Raw genomic sequence first — 24,000 nt, forward strand, 5'->3', positions numbered from 1 at the left:
GGAAATACAGTACAATCATGAATGATTATTACTAATGATGACACCATTGGGTTCGTTCACCCCGGGGCTTCGCTCAATAACCTAGAACAGGTGCTTCCCCTCCTCCGGCAGCGGGGCGAGGGCTGTGAGTGCGCGGCGCAGGGATGAAGCCAGCGGTAGGAACAGGGCTTGAGGGCGGAGGCGGGCGCTGGGTGGCGCGCCCTTTGCTGGGGGAGGGCGGCGGGAGGAGCTCGCCGGATCTCCGCCTGCCCCAGCTGAGCGTCCGTGCTGTGCTGGGAGGGATTCGCCCAGGAAAGTCTGCGCCAGCTCAGGGCTTGCATCATGGCAGGGAAGCCGCAGAGCAGGGCCGAGCTGCAGCAGCAGCAGGCGGCGCCGCCGTCATGGGGAGAGCTGCTGTCCTTCCAGTCCTTCCAGCGCATGTGTCCCCCCGGGGCCGGCTACGGCTACGGCGGGGGCAGCATGCAGGGGATGCGGGAAAGCGAGTTCCGCAGGCTCGGAGGTAACCCGATCTGGAGTGAAGGTGCCTGGGGGGTGGCCCCCTGCGGCCAGGGAAGGGGCTGTGGGCTCGGCTCGCTCACTGAGAGGGCCTGGGACAGGCAGCTGCTTATACAACTTCTGCCCTGGCCTCCCCCCACTCGGCACAGTCCCTCGGGCTTGACGCGCCGCAGCTAAACCGAAAGTAAGACGCCAAGTTTCCCTCCTTCGCGGAAGTTTGAAGAAGCGCTGGCAAGTGGAGTGGTTGGAGTGTAAGTGCAGGCTCCTTGCAGGAGAGGACCCCAAACACTCGGAACATCCTTTCAGCACGCCCCAGAGCTAGACAGCACAGAGTTTACCCCCGCAAAGGTTGGGTGTTTGCTGCTGAAAGGGTCAGGCCCGGTCCCTAGCGTTTGAGACCAAGCGCTCTAATTAGTCTGGCAAAAAATATTCTCTCCCTTGTCCCTTGCTCACCTTTCCCTCCCTTCGCCCTTTGGATGTCACCAAACTGGTTCACCATCCTAGGCAGGACTTGAATTTCTAATGTAAAAAGCCAGGGGGAAAGCCCATTTAAAAATAAAAAGCAATGTTGTATATGGCTAAAAGCAGCAAAAAAAAAGGACACAAGCCCTGCTTGTTTTCCCACCTTTTCAGGTCACCTTTAAACAGGGTTTAAATTATCTCCATTGGTCTCAATAGTGACATAAGTAAAGGACATTCCTTTTTATATATTTATAACATTTTAAAATTGTACTTGTGTTGGTGTAAAATGACACATCTTCACAGGGAAATAATGACAAAATACAGCAATAGCTTTAAAAAGAACAGCACAATTCACAACATTTAGGCGGGTAAGGATTTTAATCTCAACACTTCTCTGAGTGACATTTCTCTTTGTATAGATTTTTATTTTTCAAAGTCAAACTTTGCTTTCCCATACCCAAGCTGATATTATATTGGCAATAAGAATAATGATGTATTGTTATATGTTTAAGATCCATGCCCATGGCTGCTGTGGCTACAAGACTTTTGGAAAAGTTAAAATAACACAGGGAGCAAAAAGTAAAGGAGTAGTCGCTAAGGTGCCACAAGTACTCTTTTTCTTTTTGTGGATACAGACTAACACGGCTGCTACTCTGAAACAGGGAGCAAAATACCCACAGATCCAATCCTAGATTTGTGATCAAGTCAATATGCTTGTTTTACTAAGAATATTTTTATCCTGTCACTCTCTTTTATTACTTCTGTGAAAATGTTTCTTGCAGTAGATTATAGGATCTGTGTTCAACTCACTAATGGTTTAATGTGTAACACTGGCCTTTAAAATTTACATCAAAAGGCCAAAACGAGGAAAAGAGTGAAAGAGAGCAAGGTATAGTTTGAGATGTTTGAGGATTTTTTCTTTAAAGAAACAAAGATTTATAGAATTTTAATTTGAAGACGTAGCATTTCTGACATCAGTTATTCATATTTGTGAAAGTTTGAAAAGAGGTTTGTGTGTGACAAATAAACTTGGGCCAAAATTTTAAAAATAGGTACTTAAAGTTAGGATTCTAAATCCCTATTGACACTGAAACATGTGACCTGATTGTCAAAAGTGCTGAGAACCCAGTTGCTCCTAATAACTTCAGTACTTTGAAAATCAAGCCTTTTAAGTGTCTATAGATCGGGTCTTTCAGTGAGCTCTCTGTGAATAAATCTCTGCACCTACATTGCAGAATCAGGGTCTAACAAGGGAATTAGGATTCTACTTTAGGTATCCATTTTGGAAAACTTTGTGGCGTGTATATATATATATATATATATATATATATATATATATATATATACACACACGCCACAAAATCAAGCCTTAATAGATTTTGTTACAGTAGACTATGGGTGTTAGATATTTTATAATGTTTCCAGGGAAAAATAAATATTGAGCATAAAATAGAATGTATGATAACCCTAAATTGTATGTTAGTCTGTGGCAGGGTGACCTGAATTGCCCAATCTAGCTGGCATTCAGATATCTCTACTTTGCTTGTCCCTCCCTCCCCGCCTTTCAGGATGTAATTTTTTTGAGTGTTTAAAAGGCTCCAGAGCATTTAGCCAACCAGCAGTTTTCAGTAACCTGTCAGGATCTCCCTACTGGGGCCACAACTAGAAGCTTTGTGTCATGGAGGGCTCCATCTCATCTGTAAACATGGGTCCAGAGCATACAAAGTTTTTCAAACTAACCTTCAGATTGTCCCTCCCTTAGCTGAATGAATGTTGTTGGGCTTCTCCATGTCTGCTGCAGGAAAACTCATCCCTTCTGGTAAAGAAAGTAATTGAGCAAGAGGTGAAAGAGTGGGAAAAATTATTTCTAGTCGTTCCTGATGATGAATAAGACAGTTGGGTGCAATGTATATGTGGTCAATAAAAGAATTCAAGATAGTCACCAGGGGAATCATCATGCCATTTCTAGAGGATGGCAAAGGACTATGAACTTTGGACCTTGTAGAAGCTTACATGCACATAGGAATACTCCCCAAGTACTAGAAATACCTTATTTGTTGTAGAGGAACAGCACTGCCAATTCAGTGTTTTGCCTTTTGGGTTGGCACTGGTGCCACAAGCTTTTGTGAAATGCTTAGTCATGGCTATCTGCACAGGATAGTATTGCTTGTGTTTTCCTTGGATGACCTAGTCCTTCTCCCCATGCCAGGCAGGAATCAAGTAGACCTAGACCATCCCTGACTGGTATTTGTCTAACCAGTCTTTAAATGATGGGGATTCCACAGACTCCTCACTTGACAGGTATCGGTGCTTAAATATCCTTAGAGTTTGAAAGTTTTTCCTAATATCTAACCTAATTCTCCCTTGCTGCAAACTAGCCTGTTGCTTCCTGACCTACCCTCAGTGGGCATGGAAAACAGTTCATCACCATTCTTTATAACTGCCATTAACGTATATGAAGACTGTTATGAGGGCTTCCCGAACCTTCTCTTCTTTAGATTAAACATGCCCATTTTTTTCAATCTTTCCTCATAGGTAATGTTTTCTATACCTCATCATTTTTATTGCTCTCCTCTGGACTCTTTCCAATTTGTTCACATCTTTCTTTAAGTGTGGTGCCCAAGCTGGATGGTACTCCAGCCGAAGCCTCACCAGTGCTGTGTAACCCCAAACAATTACCTCCAGTGTGTTATGAAACTCCTGTGAATACATCCCAGAATGACATATCCGTTTACAAAATGAGCGAGCTTCAAGCGTTAGGGATTGATCTGTGTTATACCAGATTTTACAAAGTGGTCCTTTGGAGTTATCCAAGTTTCCTCTCTAAGGTGGACAGTGTCCTTATCTCACCTTAATGAGCTTGTCTTGACAACATACCCCCCCCTCCCCCCCAGTATACCCATCCGAAAGCCTTTCTCCTAATGCAAGAGGATAAATGCCCTGGAGTTCTACTTGGAGTGAACTAAAGCATTCAAAGTCCTTCCAACTTTTTGTTTTCAATTGACATCAGTTCCTTAGATGATGCTGTCACTAAGTGGACCATGCTGAAATGCTCTCTGATTGTAGCTTGCATTGCTATGGTGTGACTGGCCTAAAAGTTAGAAGGCCATATCAAGGCTCGCTTGATCTGAGGCAGGGTGGCTTCTACAGCTAGCCTCAGGATCTTCCCAACAAAGACATCTACAAGGTAGATGCAAGAGGAATCCTGTTTTGATCTCTCAGTTCCGCAGAACCTATCTCTAAAGTAGGGAAGCCCAAACTTTCTTGCACCTAGAGATGTCATTTCTTTATGTATATCTAAGTTCGTCACTTTGTGCAATTTTTAAGCCTATGCTTTTTTGGAATCCTTCTACAGACTATATGTGAATTAGGGCTGATGTCTTTTTGGGGAGTATCTTACTTCTTTACATATTTCAAATCAAGCAAAGCCCCCATTATAATTTTCAGTTCAGTTTCTGCTGCCTGTTGCAGTTGTTTGGTGGTTTGCACTGAGAAGCTCTGCTGTCACACCACGACCTGGGATGAGTAGGGTCCCTCCCCCAGTCTCTATACAGACATCCATTTCACAGCCCCACTACTCGTCCTGGATGCTTGGTTGAGTGATTGTAGCCCTAAATGCATAATGGTTCTCATGCTTATTGGAAATAAATTAATGGTGGGTATAAAACACAGATCTGCTCAGCCTAAAATAAAAGGTGAGATTTGCCAAAGTGCTCAGCATTGACCTAACCCTACTCCCATTGAAATCAATGGGAATTATACCACTGATTCCAGGAGGGAAAAAAAAAATCCCTCTTATAAAAGCTCTGTGAAAAGATAAAAAGAACTAGTGCAGTTCCTTAAATCATCAGGGGTCTGTTATGCTTAACACATAAGCCTTAAGACTTTCCTTTTAAGCAAAAGTTTATCTGTAAGTTTCTCCTTGGAGGACGATTAACTGACAGATTGTGCAATACTTTCTAAACATATGCATGGAGGCTATTAAACTGATTCCTATCTTATAGGCAAGAGAGTACACGCAACGTGTGACCGTGGCCTTAAACACTTACTTATAAAATAGGGTCAGAATATTAACCTTTAATTTAGAAACAGTTAAAAAATCAACAATGTTTCAGAGTCTCTTCTTAAGCAATAGGATCTAATATACTTTATGTTGAATGATTTGCTATAATGAAATCACAGCACTAAAGAAAAAAATCACATTCAAGCTGTATCATGTCTTTGAGAAGAAGTGGGCATACTGTATCTAATATAGTATGTTACATTTAATCCCAAAGTACTTTTCCAGTTATGGGTCTGTTCCTGTACTCCTTTCCTAGAGAAAGCTCTCATTGACTTCGGTGGGAGTTGTTGCAAGAATAATGAGCACAGCCGTATATACAGATGCACCCAGAGAGAAGAATCAACAGGGCACTAGAGTGAGCACCTGTCTTTTAAGAAATAAATAATCCTCACTTGTTGCCTAATGTCCCAAATCCCATATCAAATTAATAGATGGTGCTCATCATCCCATATTTCAGTGATAATCATGCAAAAAATCATACAATACTAAGGTGCTGTGTAGACTTTGTTGTTGTGCATAATTTTGTACCACTAATAAAATATCATGGGTGTTGGTCTCTTAATAATAAATTTAGTCTTGAATTATTAATAAAATTGTCCTTTATTTCCTTGAAATGCGGTGGTCACTCAAAGTTGTCACCTGTTCTCATTCTGTCTTTAAGTAACAAAACAAATAACATTTAGGTATTTGACCTTTGTCTTCTCCAAATAATTACTTTCTCATATTTCTGTTAACAGTTATCCTAGGACTTTGTCTCTAAATAGGATAGTGGGGCAAATAGTTCTTCTCAAGACAGCATTATTTTGTTGGTAAGGGTTATTAGACAAGCAGTGTCAGTTCTGTCCTCTGGGAGGAGAATAATCATAGGCATAGGTTCATCTCCTATTATTTCTGTCCTGGTTGAAATCAAGAACTAGCGAATGAAGGTTGGAAAGATTTTTCTTCTCACGGTATGAATTAATGTTTAGCCTTAAATCTTTTCATAATCTAGCACCACTCACTTTTATTATTTCCTCCGCAATTGTAAAGATTAAATCATTTTGGTATTTGATCTGAGAGCTGTCTCATATGTATATGAATCCCTGCTGATTTGCAGAACAGTCATGTACACTGGCACGTCTGCCCTTTTAATCTTTGTTTTGTAGAGACCTGCTTTCCCCTTCAGCAGAAACTTCTGTTATTTAGGGTTGGAAGTGAGAATGGTCTAGTCTCAATATGTTTTTAAAGATTAAATTTGATAATTAGGATTATATTTATGTCACTAATTTAATTATCCCCAACCAGGTTAAAAAAAAAGTGCAGGCATGTTATAATCAGGCAGAAAGAGCTTAATTATGCCTTGTCAAAAGCTGAGCCACCCGTGCCCCTCACAGTGGCTGAAGGTATTATACCTTTTGAAAAAGTAAAATGTCTTCACTGGTGTGAGCAGGTGAGCATGCAGGTGGAAACCAGTGCTCCCCCTTCCTGTCACAGTGGAGCAAACCTGGGGTGCAGGGGGATGGATGGGGCCAGGCCCAGGTGTCACTCACCACAAGTGATGCCTCCTCCTGGCTGTCCTGGGGTTTAGCTCTGGGCAGGCGCTGCACCCTCCTCCGCAGTCTCTCCCACCACCCTCTCATCCTGCAGTCCCTCTCGCTCCAGGAACTGCGGCCTCCTCTTTGTGACTCTTTTTCCATTTTGCTGCTGAAAAAGGGGGAAGGGAGAATTGGAAGAAGGGGGAAAGCAAACTCACCCCAATTTTTCATTTTTGAGTTTTAGTAAAAAAAGAAAAAAAAGAATATTTAAAATCTCCTAAAAATCTTTCATGAACATATTCACTGGGCCTTTTTTCCCCCCGCCAACCAAAAGAAATGTTAGTTTAAACTTTGACCAGCTCTAATTCACACTCATGAATCCTCAATCCTTTTAAAAAGAGAAACAAAAAAGCCAAACAAGTATGTGAGAAACATAGATACAAACAAGCGACCTAAAGCACAACAGAGCACTGAATAGAATACAATGCTACCTAAACTTATCTGGGAGATTTACTACTATTTGTATTATGGCTGCGCCAGATGCCCAAATAAATGATCAGGGCTTCATTGTGTTAGGTGCTATTCACAAATGACAAAAAGATAGTCCCTGCCCCAAAGAGCTTACAGTCTAAGGGCCAGAACATGGCCTGTCCTATGTGCTAATGCAAGGCAGGAGAGGGGGCAGTAGGTGACCTTACTTTCTTGGACTGATGCACCCTACCACCACTTCCTGTGCATGAGAGTGAAGCAGACTTTACAGAGCTGCTATGTACCCCCCATTGTACAGGTAGGTGGGAAGGTCAGGAGAGGGCATGGAGTGGTTGGGAGCCTAACAACAATTACTACCGCCCAGAGCCAGGTCTAAATAACAAGCTCTCCCTTGGGCTGCTCCACTGGCTGTACAACACTATAGGCTAGATCACACACAAATGGTTTACCCCCAGGTAAGGATAGCATAGATGGTGGCGTGCTATAAAGGTGTACCAGCATGAGTTTGGGAGTGTCACATTACACACGTCAATAATGGTAGTCATCTCAATAACATGCTAGTATCACCTTTATACCACATCACACTGTCATGTGTTCTGCGTAAGCCACGCAGGAAAAAGCTGTTTCAGAGAATATACAAAAATTCTTGTGGGACTGTTTTGGCATGTCTCTTGTGAAGCTAGGTGATCCAGAAGTACTGGACTTGAAGGGAGAGGAAAATTATAACAAATACATTTTAAAAACCTCTAAAAATGATCTTAAGTATCTTTTCTAGACATAAAAAAGGTCATGACTTAAAACCCCAGTATCTCAGAACCTACTGGTTAGGGAGAGTGAGTAGAGGAAACTGGGATTTGCCCCAACCACACAGAGCTTGTGTTTCTAGCTCCCATTAGGCATGAATTATGTGAGTGTCATGGGCCAGTACTGAATATTTCCCCATGGTGCACTGCATTTTAAAGGGGTAAATTTTGGTTTGCTAGGGGAAAGAAGCTGCTGTTTGAAGATTTGTAGCAAATGAATCCATACCCCATGGAAGATGGATTAATGGGTGGAGTGCTGGTGGTGAGAGGGCCATGTTACATGCAGCTTATTATATGGCTGTTCAATTGATTGCATTGCTATCACCACAACAATGTGATATGACACAATCTTACTAACAGTTCCTGTAGTTTCTGATTGTATAAATGGTTAGCTGAATATGACCATTTCTTAATATGTTTGTCTGTGTTATCTAATGAGCTCACATTAAGAAGTAGAGTAGGAGCTGTTTGAGTGTAAAAAGGATTTAATACCGAATATAAGCATAAAGTCAACAATGCATAGATATTTCAATTTTTTTTTCCTTCACAAATTTTCATAGCAGCAACATGTCATTAGGAAACAGCTATCTGGCACATCATGATTCAAAAGGTTATCACTAGTACACTTGGTGTAGGAATGATGGTTCATTCTTGCAGTGCTGCTTGATCTTTTACTCTGGTGTTGGTGGACTGAGCTCCAAATAAATAGTAGTCCCCATCAAGAAACTGCCATAATATTTCAAAATTGAAGGAATTTTTAGTTTTGTAAGAGGAAAAAGATTTCCCCAAAGATTCAGGGGTTGTCTTCTGTTTCTGGCAGTTGCATTACTCAGGCTGATATATGGAATGTAGTTTCTAACCTCAGCTTTGTCATTGCAATACATTTCTCAAAAGTGTTTGAGGAACCATTGTACTGGTTCAGCTAGCCCTGGTGGAAGCCACCAACTTAGCACCCTGAACTGGAGTTTGTTGAAGTGCTAAACCAGCTTTTCACAGCAGTAGCCTCTTCTGTGGGTGCAGAGAATCAACTTCTCTGTAGGAGAATAACTAAAAAATGCAAACCAAGACTGAAATCTATTACAGTATTTAGATCAAGATTTGCTGATTTAAAGCGTGATTACAATTGGTGATTTATATCCCTTTGATTTAGATCAGGCCACCCTGGTATTAAAGCAACGGTGTCAAACTGTGGTGTATACTTAATTATGGTCTCGGGTATGAATTTATGACTGGGTATTCCCCTCGGTCCACAGCAGATTACCAATGTCAGTGGAAGGTTTATGCAAGAGACCAAAGGGAGTATGTGGTATTTATGTAATAACCATTAGTTAGTGTTTATTAAATGTTTAGTTAGTGTTTATTAAATTAGTGTTGGGGGGAGGGATAGCTCAGTGGTTTGAGCATTGGCCTGCTAAACCCAGGGTTGTGGGTTCAATCCTTGAGGGGGCCATTTGGGTCAAAAATTGGGGATTGGTCCTGCTTTGAGCAGGGGGTTGGACTAGATGACCTCCTGAGGTCCCTTCCAATCCTGATATTCTATTCTATGATTTAAATACATGGGTTATAGTATGAGGCTTTTAAAACTGTAGGCTCAGCTGATGAGTTTAGGAAACAAGTCTGTAAGCAGTAAGGTCTGCTGCTGCTGTAAGTAAGGGTGCAAGTTCAGACTTTTCATTTGTACTTTGCAAGTACAGACAGGATCAGTTGTGACTGGATCCTTTGGCGAAAAAGGTTCAGATTTGGGTCCCTTAGGCACTTATAGCCACATTTAGACTCCTGTTTCCAAATCAATGTCTTGATTTAAAGAGGCGCCTCTGGGAAGTCAACGGGTGTTGCACATATTGAGGCACTAATGAGTAATTTTCAGCACCCAAGTTTGAACATTTTCGTTTTAATGTTCAGATATGTTAGTGTGGAATCCCTATAAGGGATATCTATATAAGCCATAGTAGTGTCCACTTTGTTGTATAGTATATGAAAATGTCAGTACAGGGAAGAGATTGTATTGTAAAAGGAGAAGCTGCTTTCTGATCATTCACTGAGCAAATTGAGCATATTTGAAACTTTTGTTGCTCAAAAACATTCCTGCTGTTGAATTTTTATATTCAGCAATGACTACTTCCAATTAAGGTTTTTTTTCGTTGTAATGTTGCCATGTGATATTGCCATGTGTAAGATAGAAATACACTGGTAAGAAAACACCTATGTACATATCACATACCATTCTATTAGATATAGAGCTATTTCTTTTTTAAAAAAAAGAGAAGATTATTAATCTAAAGAAATTTCACACATTTTAAGACAGAGACATGGTCAAGTTGATATCAGTGGAATTGCTACTCTAGATTTACACTGCTGTAAGTGAGATTGGAATCTGGCCCACAGAAGCTTCTGCTATGTCCATGTATTAGTAGTGATTTGTTTGTGGTATCACTTACCATGTGCTAGGTGCTTTCCAGACATTCAAGAAGGGACGGCTACTTGATCCAAGGAACTCCCAGTCTCCAGACAGATACAAATAAACAGAGAGGGGAGGGGCAGTTTATATGCCAATCAGCTTGATTCGCTGTATACATCATAGCAGAAGTGGATCTTTAAGAGGGTCTTAAATGTGAAAAGAACCTTTATGGTTAAGCTCGGGAAGATCATACCATGCACAGGGGGCTGCCTAGTAGAAATCACCAATGAGAGAAGCTGACAAATGGGCAGACAAGACCAGGAACATGGGCAGAGCAGAGAGGATGGTGAAGGAAACCTGAATCTTGTCCGGGGAAGATATTTGGGGTGGGGGAAAAGGGGGCATGTAGAGCTTTTTAAGATGTCTCTAAGGCATCTATAACAATGGTTTCTAAGCACCAGGTATAAATGTATACTAGGCATATTTTATTTAAAATGGCATTTTAAAATATTTTGTTAGGAATCTTTCTGTACTTCACTGAGGTCACTGATTCAGAACACAGCAGTTCGAAAAGGGAACTGAACGTGTTTATGAACAGTGAGTCAGTTTTGTGCCCGTTTTGTGCTCTCAAATTTATCCTTGATTGCAAAATAAGTTGTATAATATACTTATCATGGGGCTGCTACCCTACACAACCATGTTAGTTTTCTATCTGGTATATGAAATCTGGGTATGAAACCAGATAGAGAAATTTCCCCAAACAAGATTTATAATTCTCTTATTGTCCTATTTCTTACTATCTTCCTCTCTCCCCTGTGTAGGAGAATTCAAGGGAATATTATATTTGCAAGAGGAGGAAGAAGATGGGGTTTCAGTGTTCGTTCAGACCAGGCTCTGAAGCAACATGGTCTAAAACATTTTCAGAGCACCTTAGGAACAATGTTAATCAGACAACATTTTTCTCAGTTCTGGATTCCCCTGAGTAGAGACTTAGCCAATTTTGTGACATGCATAAATGAAGGAGTAGGATGACAACAACAAACTCACTTTTACTAGTAAAATAACTAGTACTTGAACTTGAGTCTCTGGAGATGGAATCGTGCTTGTTTAACGTTTGGAAAGATGACAACCTTATTTTAACAAGTATTCATTAATGTAATTGTGAGAATTTTATTAACATACGACCTTAGGATACTGAATACCACTATGCATATCCCTATGCATACTTGTTAAGAGTGCAGCTGAAGGTTAAAGGCCACATAAATCACCTGAAGTAAGGATGCAGCCCAAACATCCTACCTCCTATCTGAGAGAGAAATCGAAGGTGCAAAACTTTCAGATTTTTAAGATTCTTGTGCTCTTATAACACTGTGTATAAGAAGTTGTCATAATTACTGCTTATGTTGGGTAGTTACTAATAGTTTCAAGGATGCCGTGATATGTAAGCCTTTGTGTATGCGTACCAATGCCCTTTCATTAAAACAGGATAGGCCTGATGATGGGTAATGGTCCCATCCACTAGTGCCATTAATGTCTCCAACAGCATATTAAGCAGAGGCCTGTGATTGGGAACAACATTTTTTCCTTTTATTTGTACTTGCCAATAATCTCTTTGTGAAATCATGAACACATTTTACAAAATAAAATGTAAGTGGAAAAAAGTGTATGACAAGATTTATCTTTTGAAACAGAGAAGAGTATGGAGTCATTTCCTCCCCGCCCCCTGCGCTTTTACCACACATCTGTGGGTAAAACCAACAAATGACCAAAATGAAAAAATGTGTAACGTAAGAGAGCAGAACATGGCCCTTTCGTTTCCCCCTGCCCAAGCTATATAGAATGGTGAATAACTTGCCTTGTAGTCTGGTACCCCAGTGTGTCAGCATCCTCCTTTGGTCAGATAGGGCACTGCAGTGTCTGCGCAGATCAGAGGGGATGTCAGTCCCACTTTCTTGCGTGTTATAGTCCCGTTCTGGAGTCAAGGACATTAATATCTGTCTCACTGGGGTGTACAGGTTTCCCCTTATGTTGCTAGGGATTATATCCCCCTTGCCCTCAAGGGGCCTGGAACCCCTTTTGCTCTTAAGGCCTTTTAGAGGCAGGTAGGGGAACCCAGGCCCACCCACGCCACTGGGTTCCAGCTCAGGCCTCTTAAGCCAGGCAGGCAGAATCAGTCCTCCACAATTCTCCTGCTATACCCTGAGTTCTCTCCTGATGCTTTTGGTTCTGTAGGCATTTCCAGCCTGTGGCTCTGGGCATCCCTTCTTTGGGTTGTTGTCACTCTGGGGCAGCTTCTCACCAGCTTGCTGGGCAGAACCTTCTTTCTCTGGCCTGCTTGTTCCTCTAGCAGCCATTCCACCCCACTGCTTCTCTGCTCTTTTATTCTCCCAGCTGTTGTGAGGCTGCCAATCAGTAGTGGCCAGCAGTTGCTGCATTTACCTCTTGGTTGGTGGTGACATTCCTTCTCACACTGAGGTTGGATCAGAAGCAGATAAATAAAAACAGGAAAGCTCTGTGCTTATGGTGCTGACTGGAGTGAAACTAAGGATTTTACCAGAAATTATCTTCTACTTCTTCAGGAATTGCTCTTTGCTTCTTCATATAAATGTTGACTGGAACAATATTTATATTTAAAAAAACTAGAAAAGACCAAAAATAGTTGAAGCTATCTGAATGCTGCAAAGAGATAATGTTGGAAAAGCTACAGTACTTAATACTGCTATTCAGGAGAACAGGAGATATAAAGGTACTTGTGTTTTGAAAACTGGGAAGTGAACCAAATTGACATTCATATGAGAATGTATGGGGATTATTGTACTCTGAGGAAAACTATATTACTGGAGCATCATGTATTCAGTGCTTGCAACCAAACAGATGAAACATTTGATTAGCTAGCAAAGGACTTTAAATGCTGTCCATAAACAATGCGAACATCTTAGAGGTGGCGTTTCTTGCTAGAATGTCATAGGGGATCATTAGAGATAATAAGAAGAGGACAATTATTGGCACACCTTAACTGCAGAAAGGTAGTGACAGATACAAAGCGCTGCAGAAACTGCATAATAATAGAAATGGAAACTGATTGATGGTTATACATCAAGCTGTACTAAAGGAGACCATTTAGCATTCAATCAAGTAAATAAAAGCAAACTGCAAATGCTTGTTAACACAACAGGCAAATTGGATTTTGGGAGGTCCAAAAATGTTCCGTGGGATATACAATGCCAAAAAATCATGTAAAAGCACAGTAGGCATGACACAAAACAGAATGGGACATATGATATTAAACCAAGCAAAAATATCCATGTAGAAACCACTTCACAAAAGTTCATGAGAAGCTGTGACACAGCTGACTTTGCATGGTTCCTGGGACAGTGCCATCCAGTTAGACTGGATTGGTTTGTTCTCCATTCTGCTGCTGACAGCAGTTCGTGTCTTGACTAGGTCTCTTTGTCTCAATTTCCCCACCTATAAAATGAGGACGGTAAAAGTTGACTACCTCAGATTGTGAGGATTAGCCAGTTAGTTTGTATAATGCTTTAAGAACACCAAGTATTAATGTGCTTTTGTCCATCTAATGTGCTTTAAACTTGTCAGGGAGGGAGTATGGAGGAACGGGGAAAAAACCTATGAAAACATCTTGGAAATTTTTTTTCCAACGTGGGTTAACTAACTGCAAGAGCCATACTTTCAGTGGAAAGCCACTGGTCATATGGTTGTCTGTTTTTGGTGGATTTCATGTCTCTATCTAGATATTATTGAAAACATTATTCCTAATTTATCCATTAGTAGGCCAGATTTATCACTAACTTTATCAAAGTTATGCTAAGTGGTACAACCTGGAACTGTGGGACTTTTGTGCCCCCTTAATTCTCCAGCCTGGGCTGTCTCTCACACTGCTGTGCCATTGGCAAACCCTTCCAGGTGCTGCGATCACTCAGCCATCAGCGTGTGGAGACTCACACTCAGTGAAATTGCATGAACGCGCTCAAAGCCACTCATGAATCATACAGAGAGAGGCATTAGCCAATCAAACCAGCCCCTCACCTTGCACTCGAGGAATATTCTGTTTTACACTGCTCAAGACTCCTTTGGACCATGCAAGCTCATTAGTTTGCCACTTTGTCAAAGGAAAGTGGACATGCACCAGCCTTTGTAATCTGAGCTGAGCTTCCCCAAGCATTTCAACCAAACAGGTGCTATTTTGAGGTACAGAGTGTCACAGCCATGTTTCTATGCACACTAGGCTTCCAGTTAAATGTAGTTATACTCAGAAAGTCACTCTGGAAAAAACTGTTTTGTGGGATTCTGTGTTTTTCAATGATTTCCATATCAAATTTGCTCAGTGTTTTAACAGTCAAATATTTTTTTCTAACTACTTGGATCTGAAAGTCAAGTGTGTTCTCTGACTTGTGCGTCATCACCAGTAATAAGTCTGTATTTGGAATGCAGTTAATAATTCTGTCAGTGGAATAGCAGCCAGTTCATATACTCTTAGCTTTATTGGCTCTACAATGCTCTTATGACTAACAAGTATTAAAGCATTTCTTCTGTGTTCAAAATAAGTACACTAGCTATAACTCATAATACGAGGGAGCAAATCTGTTGACTAAGAAATGGCCAATTTTACATAGGCACTTTTTCAATCATTATTTTATACTGTGAAATAAACTTGTAGGTAACGATGATGAACACTGATCCCCAATTCAGCAAAAGTTTGAAGTTCCCGATGTGCCTGCAAAATGCAGCAGCTGAGCTGGAGGGATGAGTTGGCAGGATGGGAGCGCAAGGGAAAGAGCATAATATTTTTATATTCTCTTCTATGGCACATGCTGCCCTTTTAGCATCCACTTCTGACCCTATGACCATTTTGATAGCTCATTGTAAGTAAAAAACAGCCTCCACATAATTTGGGAGGTGTTTAAAATCTCATTTTGGTTTTTCAGTTCGAAAATGAGTTTGGAGTGTCCTCTAGGCTTGAAGCAAAGACAGACTTGTGGTGGCCAGGCGGAGTGAGAAAAGGGCTAATAGTCCCCAGAATACACTAAATGTCACTGTATAGACAGCTGCAGAAGCTAGCAGAGCCATCTAGGTCTCCCTGATGTAAAAACGGGGAGGTGGCAAAGCTGCCTACTCCTCAGAAAATATCCTGGGAACGTGTGGTGGTGTGGGGAATGAGCATTTCCTCACAGCCCTGCTCACAGATGGGGAAACGGGCGAGCTAAATCCACCCTGATGCCCTGAGAGAGGCTAGCCTGAATCCCCCTCATAAGAATTGGGTTTAGCTGGCCACTTGGCTGTTTCTGCAGAAGAGAGCACCAGATAAGGGCATTGGGGTGGGTGTTCCATGACCTATGAAAAGTTTGACTCCAGGTGCATTATGCCAGTTTCATTTTCAGTCATCTTTCATGGTTTCACCCGGGATGTAGGTGCTTAAATAAACCGGAGAGTTGATAGGAAATGGGAACTTTTTCCTGAGCATTTTAGTTAATTTTTACCCCTCATTTCTCATTGGACCATTGTTTTCAACAAAATTTCTGATTTGCTCAACTGAAATACCAGGGTAAACTCTGGGGTCCTGGTCCCATGTGAACCAAATCCATCAGTACGGTGTGCCAAAACTCCAGCGCTTTGAAACAGGTGAGTTCTGCACAGCTGTAATAGCGTGACATACTTCTCAGTGTATGAAGGTAGTCAGAAAACACCCTAAGCATATCAGGACTTCCGCAAGATTAAAGTGCTGTTTCTATCAGAACCACAGTCAGCTTTTTCTTATCCATTTCTGCAAGTACAGAAAAGGACAGGGTGTGTCTGTAAGGTGTCACAGTGATTACCCTGGAGTTCATTCAAGCTAAAAAGAGTACCGTTGCATTAGGGAGAACATTAATGCAACTAATCTCTTGCAAATGTAACAGTTCTTTCATAAACAGGGAGTGCAAAAGTTAAGAAGTAAATTTTCCTATCTTAGAGTCAATATATACTGGTATATCAACATTTAACATTAATTGTCATTGTTTTTGTTACTTTCCACTGTGGCAGTGGCATGTAAATATGGTTACACGTTGAGTGACCAGATGGCAGTTACATGTGTTATAATAATGAAAATTGACTTCAGATTTTAATGTTCTACTCTCAGAGCTCCTTTAAAGAACTGGGACTAAGGAGGCAGAGAGAACAAATGCAGAAATGGGTAATTAGAATCTCTTCACAAAAAAGCCCTTTAATTTTATTAATCAAAGTGCCCATAATGTCTTTAAGAACAATCTCAGTTTTTATAAGGACTCCATCAGCTCTGTATCTGAGTACTTCAGCTGAATAGAATTGTTAACAATCAGTAACATAACCTTCCTGAGTATAGAGAAAAATGGAGAGAGCTCCAATATTCTTTTTAGTCTCTTAGGAAATGTATTCATGTCAGCTAGTTTTGTTTCAGGTCTCGAGTGCCAATTGAAAATTGTCACACACGCCCCAGAATATTAAAAAAAAAAAAAAAATTGGAGGGGCTGGGTTGGGAGAAGGGCGGGGAATGGAAATTCAGAAACCAAACTATTTCAGCCAAAAATCTAAATATTTCTAATTGGAAATGCAGCTGTGGTGCTTCAAGGGAGTTATAGTCCAGGTGTTTCATGCTCCCAGTCTCCTCTATACACTGGGCTCCTTGGTTGGACAATATTTCCCATGATGCACCATGGTCTGTCCTCTTGAAGAGGAGAAGCAGTCTATCAGGGAAGTTTCTAGCCATGCTGAATCATGGGGGATGTAGTCTGCCTGGACAGCTTTGCCCATAAAAGAGAATAGAGACATTAGGCAACTGAACCATTATTCCCAAAAGACATCCTGGGAATATTTCCAGCTAGGAATATTTTGGTTTTCAAGCTTTTTTTTTTTTTGAATGAAAAATCAAAATTTTCTACAAAAATCAGACACTTCTAATGAAAAATTTTGTTAAGTTGAAAACACAATTTTCCATTGAAAGCCAATTTTTGACCAGCCCTAATAACAACCCATCGGGAAACAACAGGTGGTGTGAAACTTTGGTCTGGGTAGAAGGGGGTGGGAGAAAAGAAGGGGACAGTAAGGAAACTATTTCTATATTGCTTACTTGAGGGCTCAATCCTACTTTGGTTGACATCATCGGGAGTTTTGCCATTGACTTTACGGAGAACGGGACTGGGTTCCCATAGAACAGAATGGCTTATACTTTCACAGGTCTGGATTTGAAAAGCCACTTCTTTTTAGATTATCTTGGCTGTAGGTGTCTATCTTGACAGTATGTATGTGTTTTAAGTAAAGCACTTGGTTTGTTTCTCTAGATATGCCATGTTGCCAGTTCTGATTTTATTGCAAGTCTTGGAATATTGAGAGCTTTTCATAAGGCACATAGAGTTACACAGTTGTCTGGCTATACTGAAAGAAGGACAGGAGACATTTGATATGGGGTTAATCAGGCTGTAACTTTATTAATACATGTCGGGTACTACCTGGCAGATAAAAGTGTACAGTACAGGTAACCCCATGTTTATTCTGTAATAACCTAGGGAGCTTCCCCCAGAACCCCCTCTTTTTCCATTCAGGTGCCCCCAGCCAATCCATTGCTGGGACCTTACCATCCAACCTCCCCCGTAGGAGGGTTAAGGTGGGCTATAAGAAAGTGGGTTGGCTCCCTGTGTTATCTGGGATTTTCAGAACCCTCAACAGGGGCAACTTAACTATTTTACTCCAGGCGGTGTAAGGAAGCAGGCACTTCCATCTGATAAGATTCATGCCAGTAAATGTGCTATATCTAAAATTGCAGTTTATTAGATTTAAGCAACACAAACATAAGCAATAGGTTTAGACAGTGGTTCTCAAACTTTTGTACTGGTGACCCCTTTCACACAGCAAGCCTCTGAGTGCGACCCCCCTTATAAATGAAAAACACTTTTTTATATATTTAACACCATTACAAATGCTGGAGGCAAAGCGGGGTTTGGGGTGGAGGCTGACTGCTCGCAGCCCCCCATGTAATAACCTCATGATCCCCAGTTTGAGAACCTCCTTAGCACATCCCAGATATTTACCTCCCATCTAGAACGGTATTAAGTAATTAACAGCAGGTTTGCAGTGGCCACTTGTTCACCCACAGGGGAGAAAGGGTGTCAGGAAAAGTGTCTCTCAAGATGGCATCAGAGGACTGCTCCAAAGTACACTCTATTAGCTAATCTTTTGTAACTAACTTCTACAAAACACATAGGTCATAATGACCCCTACTGGATCATCACTTTTCTAACTTTCAATAAACTGTTAATATCAGAGGCGTCTAGACTCAAGGTTTTCCAACTACCAAGGTTTTCAGTCTCAGTTGTTTACTTGTCTGTCCCCTCCTCCCATTTGGATGAGCAGAAACTGTAGCTAGTTTTGACCTTGTTTCTGAAAGCCTGTCTCCACATCAATCCTTAACTAGGCGGTGTTCTATTTCATTAATTCAGGGTGGCTGAATGCACATAATATGGTTGCAGTTAGCTTGATCACATTCTGGGGTATACATACCCCTCAAATCCAGGGCATCACTTGCCATACCAATCATAGGAGTCCCCAGTCCCCTCCCGTTCATTCCTTTAACAAACCCTTCCTTTATATATCCTTTTCAAGCCATTTATCCGGTCACTGTATGCCTTTCCTATGGAGTACCTGCACTGGACATCTGCCACACACTTACATAATGAGTTGCAACGTATGGCCTACCCCACTTCATGCCATGCATGAACGGAGCCCTTTCTGAACCTGCTGCAGGGGAAGGCGGAAAAAAACCCAACTGCACCTAGGCCAAAATGGTGGTAAGGGAAAATTCCTTCCCAGGCCCCCTAAAAAAGGGGCAGCTAGCATAATGCCCACAGCAGGTCTTGACCAAACCTGGTATTTCACCACCTCAAGGGAAGGGAGAGTGGATACTGCCTCAGCCTGCTCTGTGTAAAAGGAGGCTTCAGACACAGAGCTGCCCCTTTTAAGCCCTTCATTTCCAGGGGATGAGTCAGAGACCATGCTGACCCCTCCTCCACTTTTGCAGCAGTTTTCCTCTTTCCCCCCCGCCCCCAACCATAAAGCACTGTTCCCTTCATTCAGCGCAGGGAACATGTCATCTTATGTGATTGTAAAGCACAGTGGGACCCACTATCTTGACTAGTACCTCCAAGAGACACTCTAATATACATTTTTGTCAGTCATAATAAGCTCAGGAAAATATAATTCAATCACATAATATTAAAGTAACCCAGAAGATGACATGAGGCATCAGGAGAAAAACAAGAAACTTTCAACCTATGGCAGGCTCCAGTGAAAGTTACAGGCAGATATGTATGCTAACAGTGGGCACAAAATAATAATACATAACTCTTATATAGCACTTTTCATCAGTAGATAGCAATGTGCATTACAGAGGAGGTCTGTACATTATCCCCATTTTACAGAGGAGGAAACTGAGGCATGGAGCGGTGGAGGTCACTCAGCAGGGTAGTGGCAGAGCTGGGAATAGAACTCAGCCCCCGTCTATGGCCCCGTAGAAAGAGCAAGAGAGATTTTGTATGACTGGAGTAATTAAGCTCAGAATATGTACTGCAAATCAAGAGTGAGTGCCGTTTGTGAGGATTCGTGTAAAACTTAAAAAATACACCTAGTTTGGCAGCATTTTTTAATTGTGTGACAGGAAAATGTCTCCCAGGCTCCCGAAGAAGCAGTCCTTTTACAGCAGTATCAGGCTTCTGAGGGTGTATGGTCTAGCACTGCTTCGTTTTCCTTAGAAGCCAAGTATATTAAAAAGAGAAAATAATCAGAGAGTGAAATTATTTCCTCTCATCATTTCCTAAGGCAACCATGACAGGTTTTCTTTTCAATAATTTATTTTTCCTTTCTCCTCTCCATTCCCCTCTCTTCTCTGTTTGTGGTTTTATTGTGGCTGTTGATAAGCTAAATCAAAAGTGAGTTTTACACTTCCTTCTGAAGGCAGTGAGATTTGTGGTCATTCTAGTCTCCTGTCATTAAGAGTTGTAACCCCTAGGCCCTTATCCTGATGGCACACCTTCTGACCGCCTAATTGCCTCTGCCTTGTAAAGCGTCACTATTTTATGATGGGGGGAAGGCAGGAAGAAACACAAGCCAAAATAAGGAAAAACAGGTTGAAGAATATTTAGATATATTCAAGTCAGCAGGGCCTGATGAAATTATCCAGAGTACTTAAGGAACTAGCTGAAGCAATCTAGGAAACATTAGCAATAATCTTTGTGAACTCATGAAGGACAGGTGATGTCCCAGAAAATTGGAGACAAGCAAACATAGAATCTATTTTTAAATAAGGGAAAAAAGAGGACCTGGGAAATTATACCCCAGTCAGCCTAACTTCGACACCTGGAAAAATACTGGAACATGTTTAAACAATCACTTTCTAAGCACCTAGAAGATAATAGGGTAATAAGTAATAGCTAGTATAGATTTGTCAAGAATAAATCATTCCAAACCAAACTGATTTCCTTGTTTGACGTGATTACTGGCCTACTGGACAGAGGGATGCAGTAGAAATGATATAGCTAGATTTGAAGACTTTTGTCACAGTTCCACATGACATTCTCACAAGCAATCAAGGGAAATGTGGTTTAGATGAAGTTACAATAAGGTGGGTGCATAACTGCTTTAAAGATTGTACTCAAAGATGGTTTGCTGTCAAACTGGGAGGATGTATCTAATGGGGTCCTGCAGAGGTCTGTCATGAGTTTGGTACTATTCAATATTTTCATTAATTATTTGGATAATGGAGTGAAGGGTATGCTTATAACATTTTCAGATGACACCAACTGGGGAGGGGTTACAAGAACTTTGGAGAACAGGATTAGAATTTAAAACAACTTCAACAAATCGGAGAATTGAAATCAACAAAATGAAATTCAATAAAGACAAGTACAAAATACTTCACTTACGGTGAAAAAAATGAAACACATGACTATTGAATGGGGAGTAAATAGCTAGGTGCTACTGAAAAGGATCTGGGGTTTATAGTAGATCACAAACTGAAAATGAGTCAACAATGTGATGCTGTGTCTAAAAAGGCTATGATCAATTTGGGGTGTATTAACAGGAATGTTGTATTGTCCTGCTCTACTGGGCACTGGTGAAGTCTCAGTTGAAGTGCCGTGTCCAGTTCTGGGCACCACACTTTAGGAAAGATGTGGACAAATTCGAGAGAGTCCAGAGGAGATTAACAAAAATTATAAAAAGTTTAGAAAACCTGACCTATGAAGAAATCTTAAAAAAAACTGGGCATGTTTAGTCTTGAGAAAAGAAGACTGAGGGGTGATCTGATAACAGTCTTCCAATAGGTTAAAGGCTGTTGTTCTCCAAATGCACTGAAAGTAGGACAAGAAGTAATGGGCTTAATCTGCATCAAGGGAGATTTCAGATGGATATTAGGAAAACCTTTCTAACTATAAGGGTAGTTAAGCACCGGTATAGGCCTCCAAGGGACATTGTGGGATCCTCGTCATTAGAGGTTTTGAGGAACAGGTTAGACAAACACCTGTCAGGGATTGTCTAAGTATACTTGTCCTGCCTCAGCGCAGGGGGTTGGACTAAAGATGACCTCTCGAGGTCCCTTTCAGCCCTATGTTTCTATGATTCTAAGAGAAAGCCCAGTCTCCTGTTCTCACAAGGAATGTAGCTGCTAGGGAATGTGGTCATCACAAATAGTGGTGACCAAACTTATTACACAGGAGGGCCAACTAATCCTAAACACAACCTTGTGTGGGCCAAACAGATTCTATGTGGAGTGGAGATATTTGCCTTCTTGTAAATCCTCAGGGAGTAGTCTTAGTTAGAGATGTCTATTATCCAGTCTGGTTTAGCAGTTCCTTTATAAAGGTTGTGTTGTGTGTTGTTGTTGTTTTGTTTTTTTCTGAAAAAGTGGTTGCTGCTGAAGCACTGGGCTGGGGAAAATATAATTTGCATGAGAAAAAGGACAGCCCAGAATTGAAGTGTGATGTTTGCTTCAAATAGACTTTAAATTCTTAAACATTCTCTATAACAAAGCCCATTGTGTGTGTGTGAGAGAGAGAGAGAGACAGAGAGTCTTTTAAAAGTACATTTTCTTTCCCTGTTTGCCTTTTGTTATTGAAGGAGCTTCTGGTGCTGCTCTGCTTATGCCTGGTGGTGGAGACAATGCTCATCAGAATAACACAAGACCTATATGCTTTAGAGACTCCTGAGAAGAGGGGAAGTACCTGACCCTCCCCAAAAGTTGTACAACTGCAGCCATGTCCTGCTCACCAGAGACGCCAGAAGGAGAGTTGGTGAGGGCTGCATGGTGCTGCTGAGGAAGAGGACTAGGGTGTGCTGATGCTAGGAAAAGGAGGTAGCTCTTGGCCGTGGCTCCTTAGGTGGTTCTTAAGAAGCAGTCCTCAGCAGGCCCCCTCCATTCTTCCTCAGGAGACAGCAACCCACTGCTGCCAAAATAGAAGCCAATGTTCCTTTAAAATCTGGCCTCAGCTGGATTTCACTGTTGATGAGCTAAATTTTTTGATTTAACTCACCATCCAGCGGTGTCAGCTAAACAGAATATTTGTCTGGAGTAATTGTAATATTGATATCTACATTTACACAATATGTATGCACAACTTGCATTGACTTCAATGGGAGTTGTGTATGTTGAACAACTGCAAGACAGGACCTAGTCAGTAAGAAACTATGTCACAGTTACTTGTGGTTAATGGCTCTCAAACTGTACCAGTGACGCACTGCCAGTATTGTAATAAAATGTTTCACCTGAACCTATGCTAAAGTCTGTGTAACAATGCATGAGCTTTCAGAGAAGGGGAGTGAGAGACTGCAAAATCAGTTCTTTTACTATTTAACTGAAAGCACTTTCTCATAAATAGAACCAAAGAAGGTTTCAGAGTAGCAGCCGTGTTAGTCTGTATTTGCAAAAAGAAAAGGAGTACTTGTGGCACCTTAGAGACTAACCAGTTTATTTGAGCATAAGCTTTCATGAGCTACAGCTCACTTCATCGGATGCATTTAGTGGAAAATACAGTGAACCAAAGAAGGAAGCAGTGGTAACTGAGCAAACAAACTTGCAGTGATATAAGTTCCACTTTACTGGAAATGGTTATACTCTGTTCCCAAAGAATGCACTGAATGTATAGATGGTAGAGCAGTGTTCATCTGGTGGATTTTTTAGTGCGGAGAAGAAGGGCCCTTTCCCAGGGACATTTTTTGGAAAGTACTTGACACCTATTGCAATCTAGTTTATTCCAAATCCAAAATATTTGCTTTTTAGTAGTACTTTTTTGAGCCTAAGGCACAAGTCATCTCTGACAAGTTAGATTTAGCAGTCTCCAGAGAGGGGATGTCTACATCAGAGGCAGAGAAATCTTCCTAACCCTTCTTTTGATTGGTGCCAGAATTTTAACATGGACCCTCGGAAACCCCTGGAAGGCTCCCTCCAGCATATCGCTAATATCGTGGGCTGTTTCACCCATTCATAACTTTGCATTGCTTATCCTTCAGTGAAAAATCTTTGTTTCCAAGTTTTCAGTTTTAGATTATTTTTAAATTGCTTTGCCAGTTATAGTGGAGGATGAGAATGTTGTAAGCATAGTTAATAGATCAATTATAAGGCACAAACAGATTGTGATTGCTTTACAAGAAAGAGAACATAACTATAAGCCAATTTATCTTCCTTAGAGAGGCAACGGATTAAAAATGGCTTGCAAATTGTTTCTCATGGAAACACCAAGTTTGCATTTAATATCAGAC

At 41.2% G+C, this 24,000-nt stretch overlaps 1 protein-coding gene across 8 annotated transcripts in view; it reads left to right on the forward strand.

Moving 5' to 3' along the window:
• The first annotated feature begins 248 nt into the window (after nt 1–248).
• MOCOS (molybdenum cofactor sulfurase) overlaps nt 249–24,000 on the forward strand; it is a 484,231-nt gene continuing 460,479 nt past the window's right edge. For 7 of the 8 annotated variants that reach the window (XR_007355097.2, XR_012667119.1, XR_007355095.2 and 4 more), the window contains exon 1: nt 249–499. Coding sequence is in view for 1 of the 8 variants with exons in the window: in XM_048839335.2 (XP_048695292.2) it covers nt 322–499 (178 nt within the window). In the remaining 7 variants the exon portion in view is untranslated. Of the gene's footprint in view, nt 500–541; nt 747–24,000 lie in introns of those variants that run through there. The other variant, XM_048839337.2, reaches the window with a different exon arrangement.

Source organism: Caretta caretta, chromosome 2 (assembly GCF_965140235.1).
Source record: "Caretta caretta isolate rCarCar2 chromosome 2, rCarCar1.hap1, whole genome shotgun sequence".
NCBI lineage: Eukaryota > Metazoa > Chordata > Testudines > Cheloniidae > Caretta > Caretta caretta.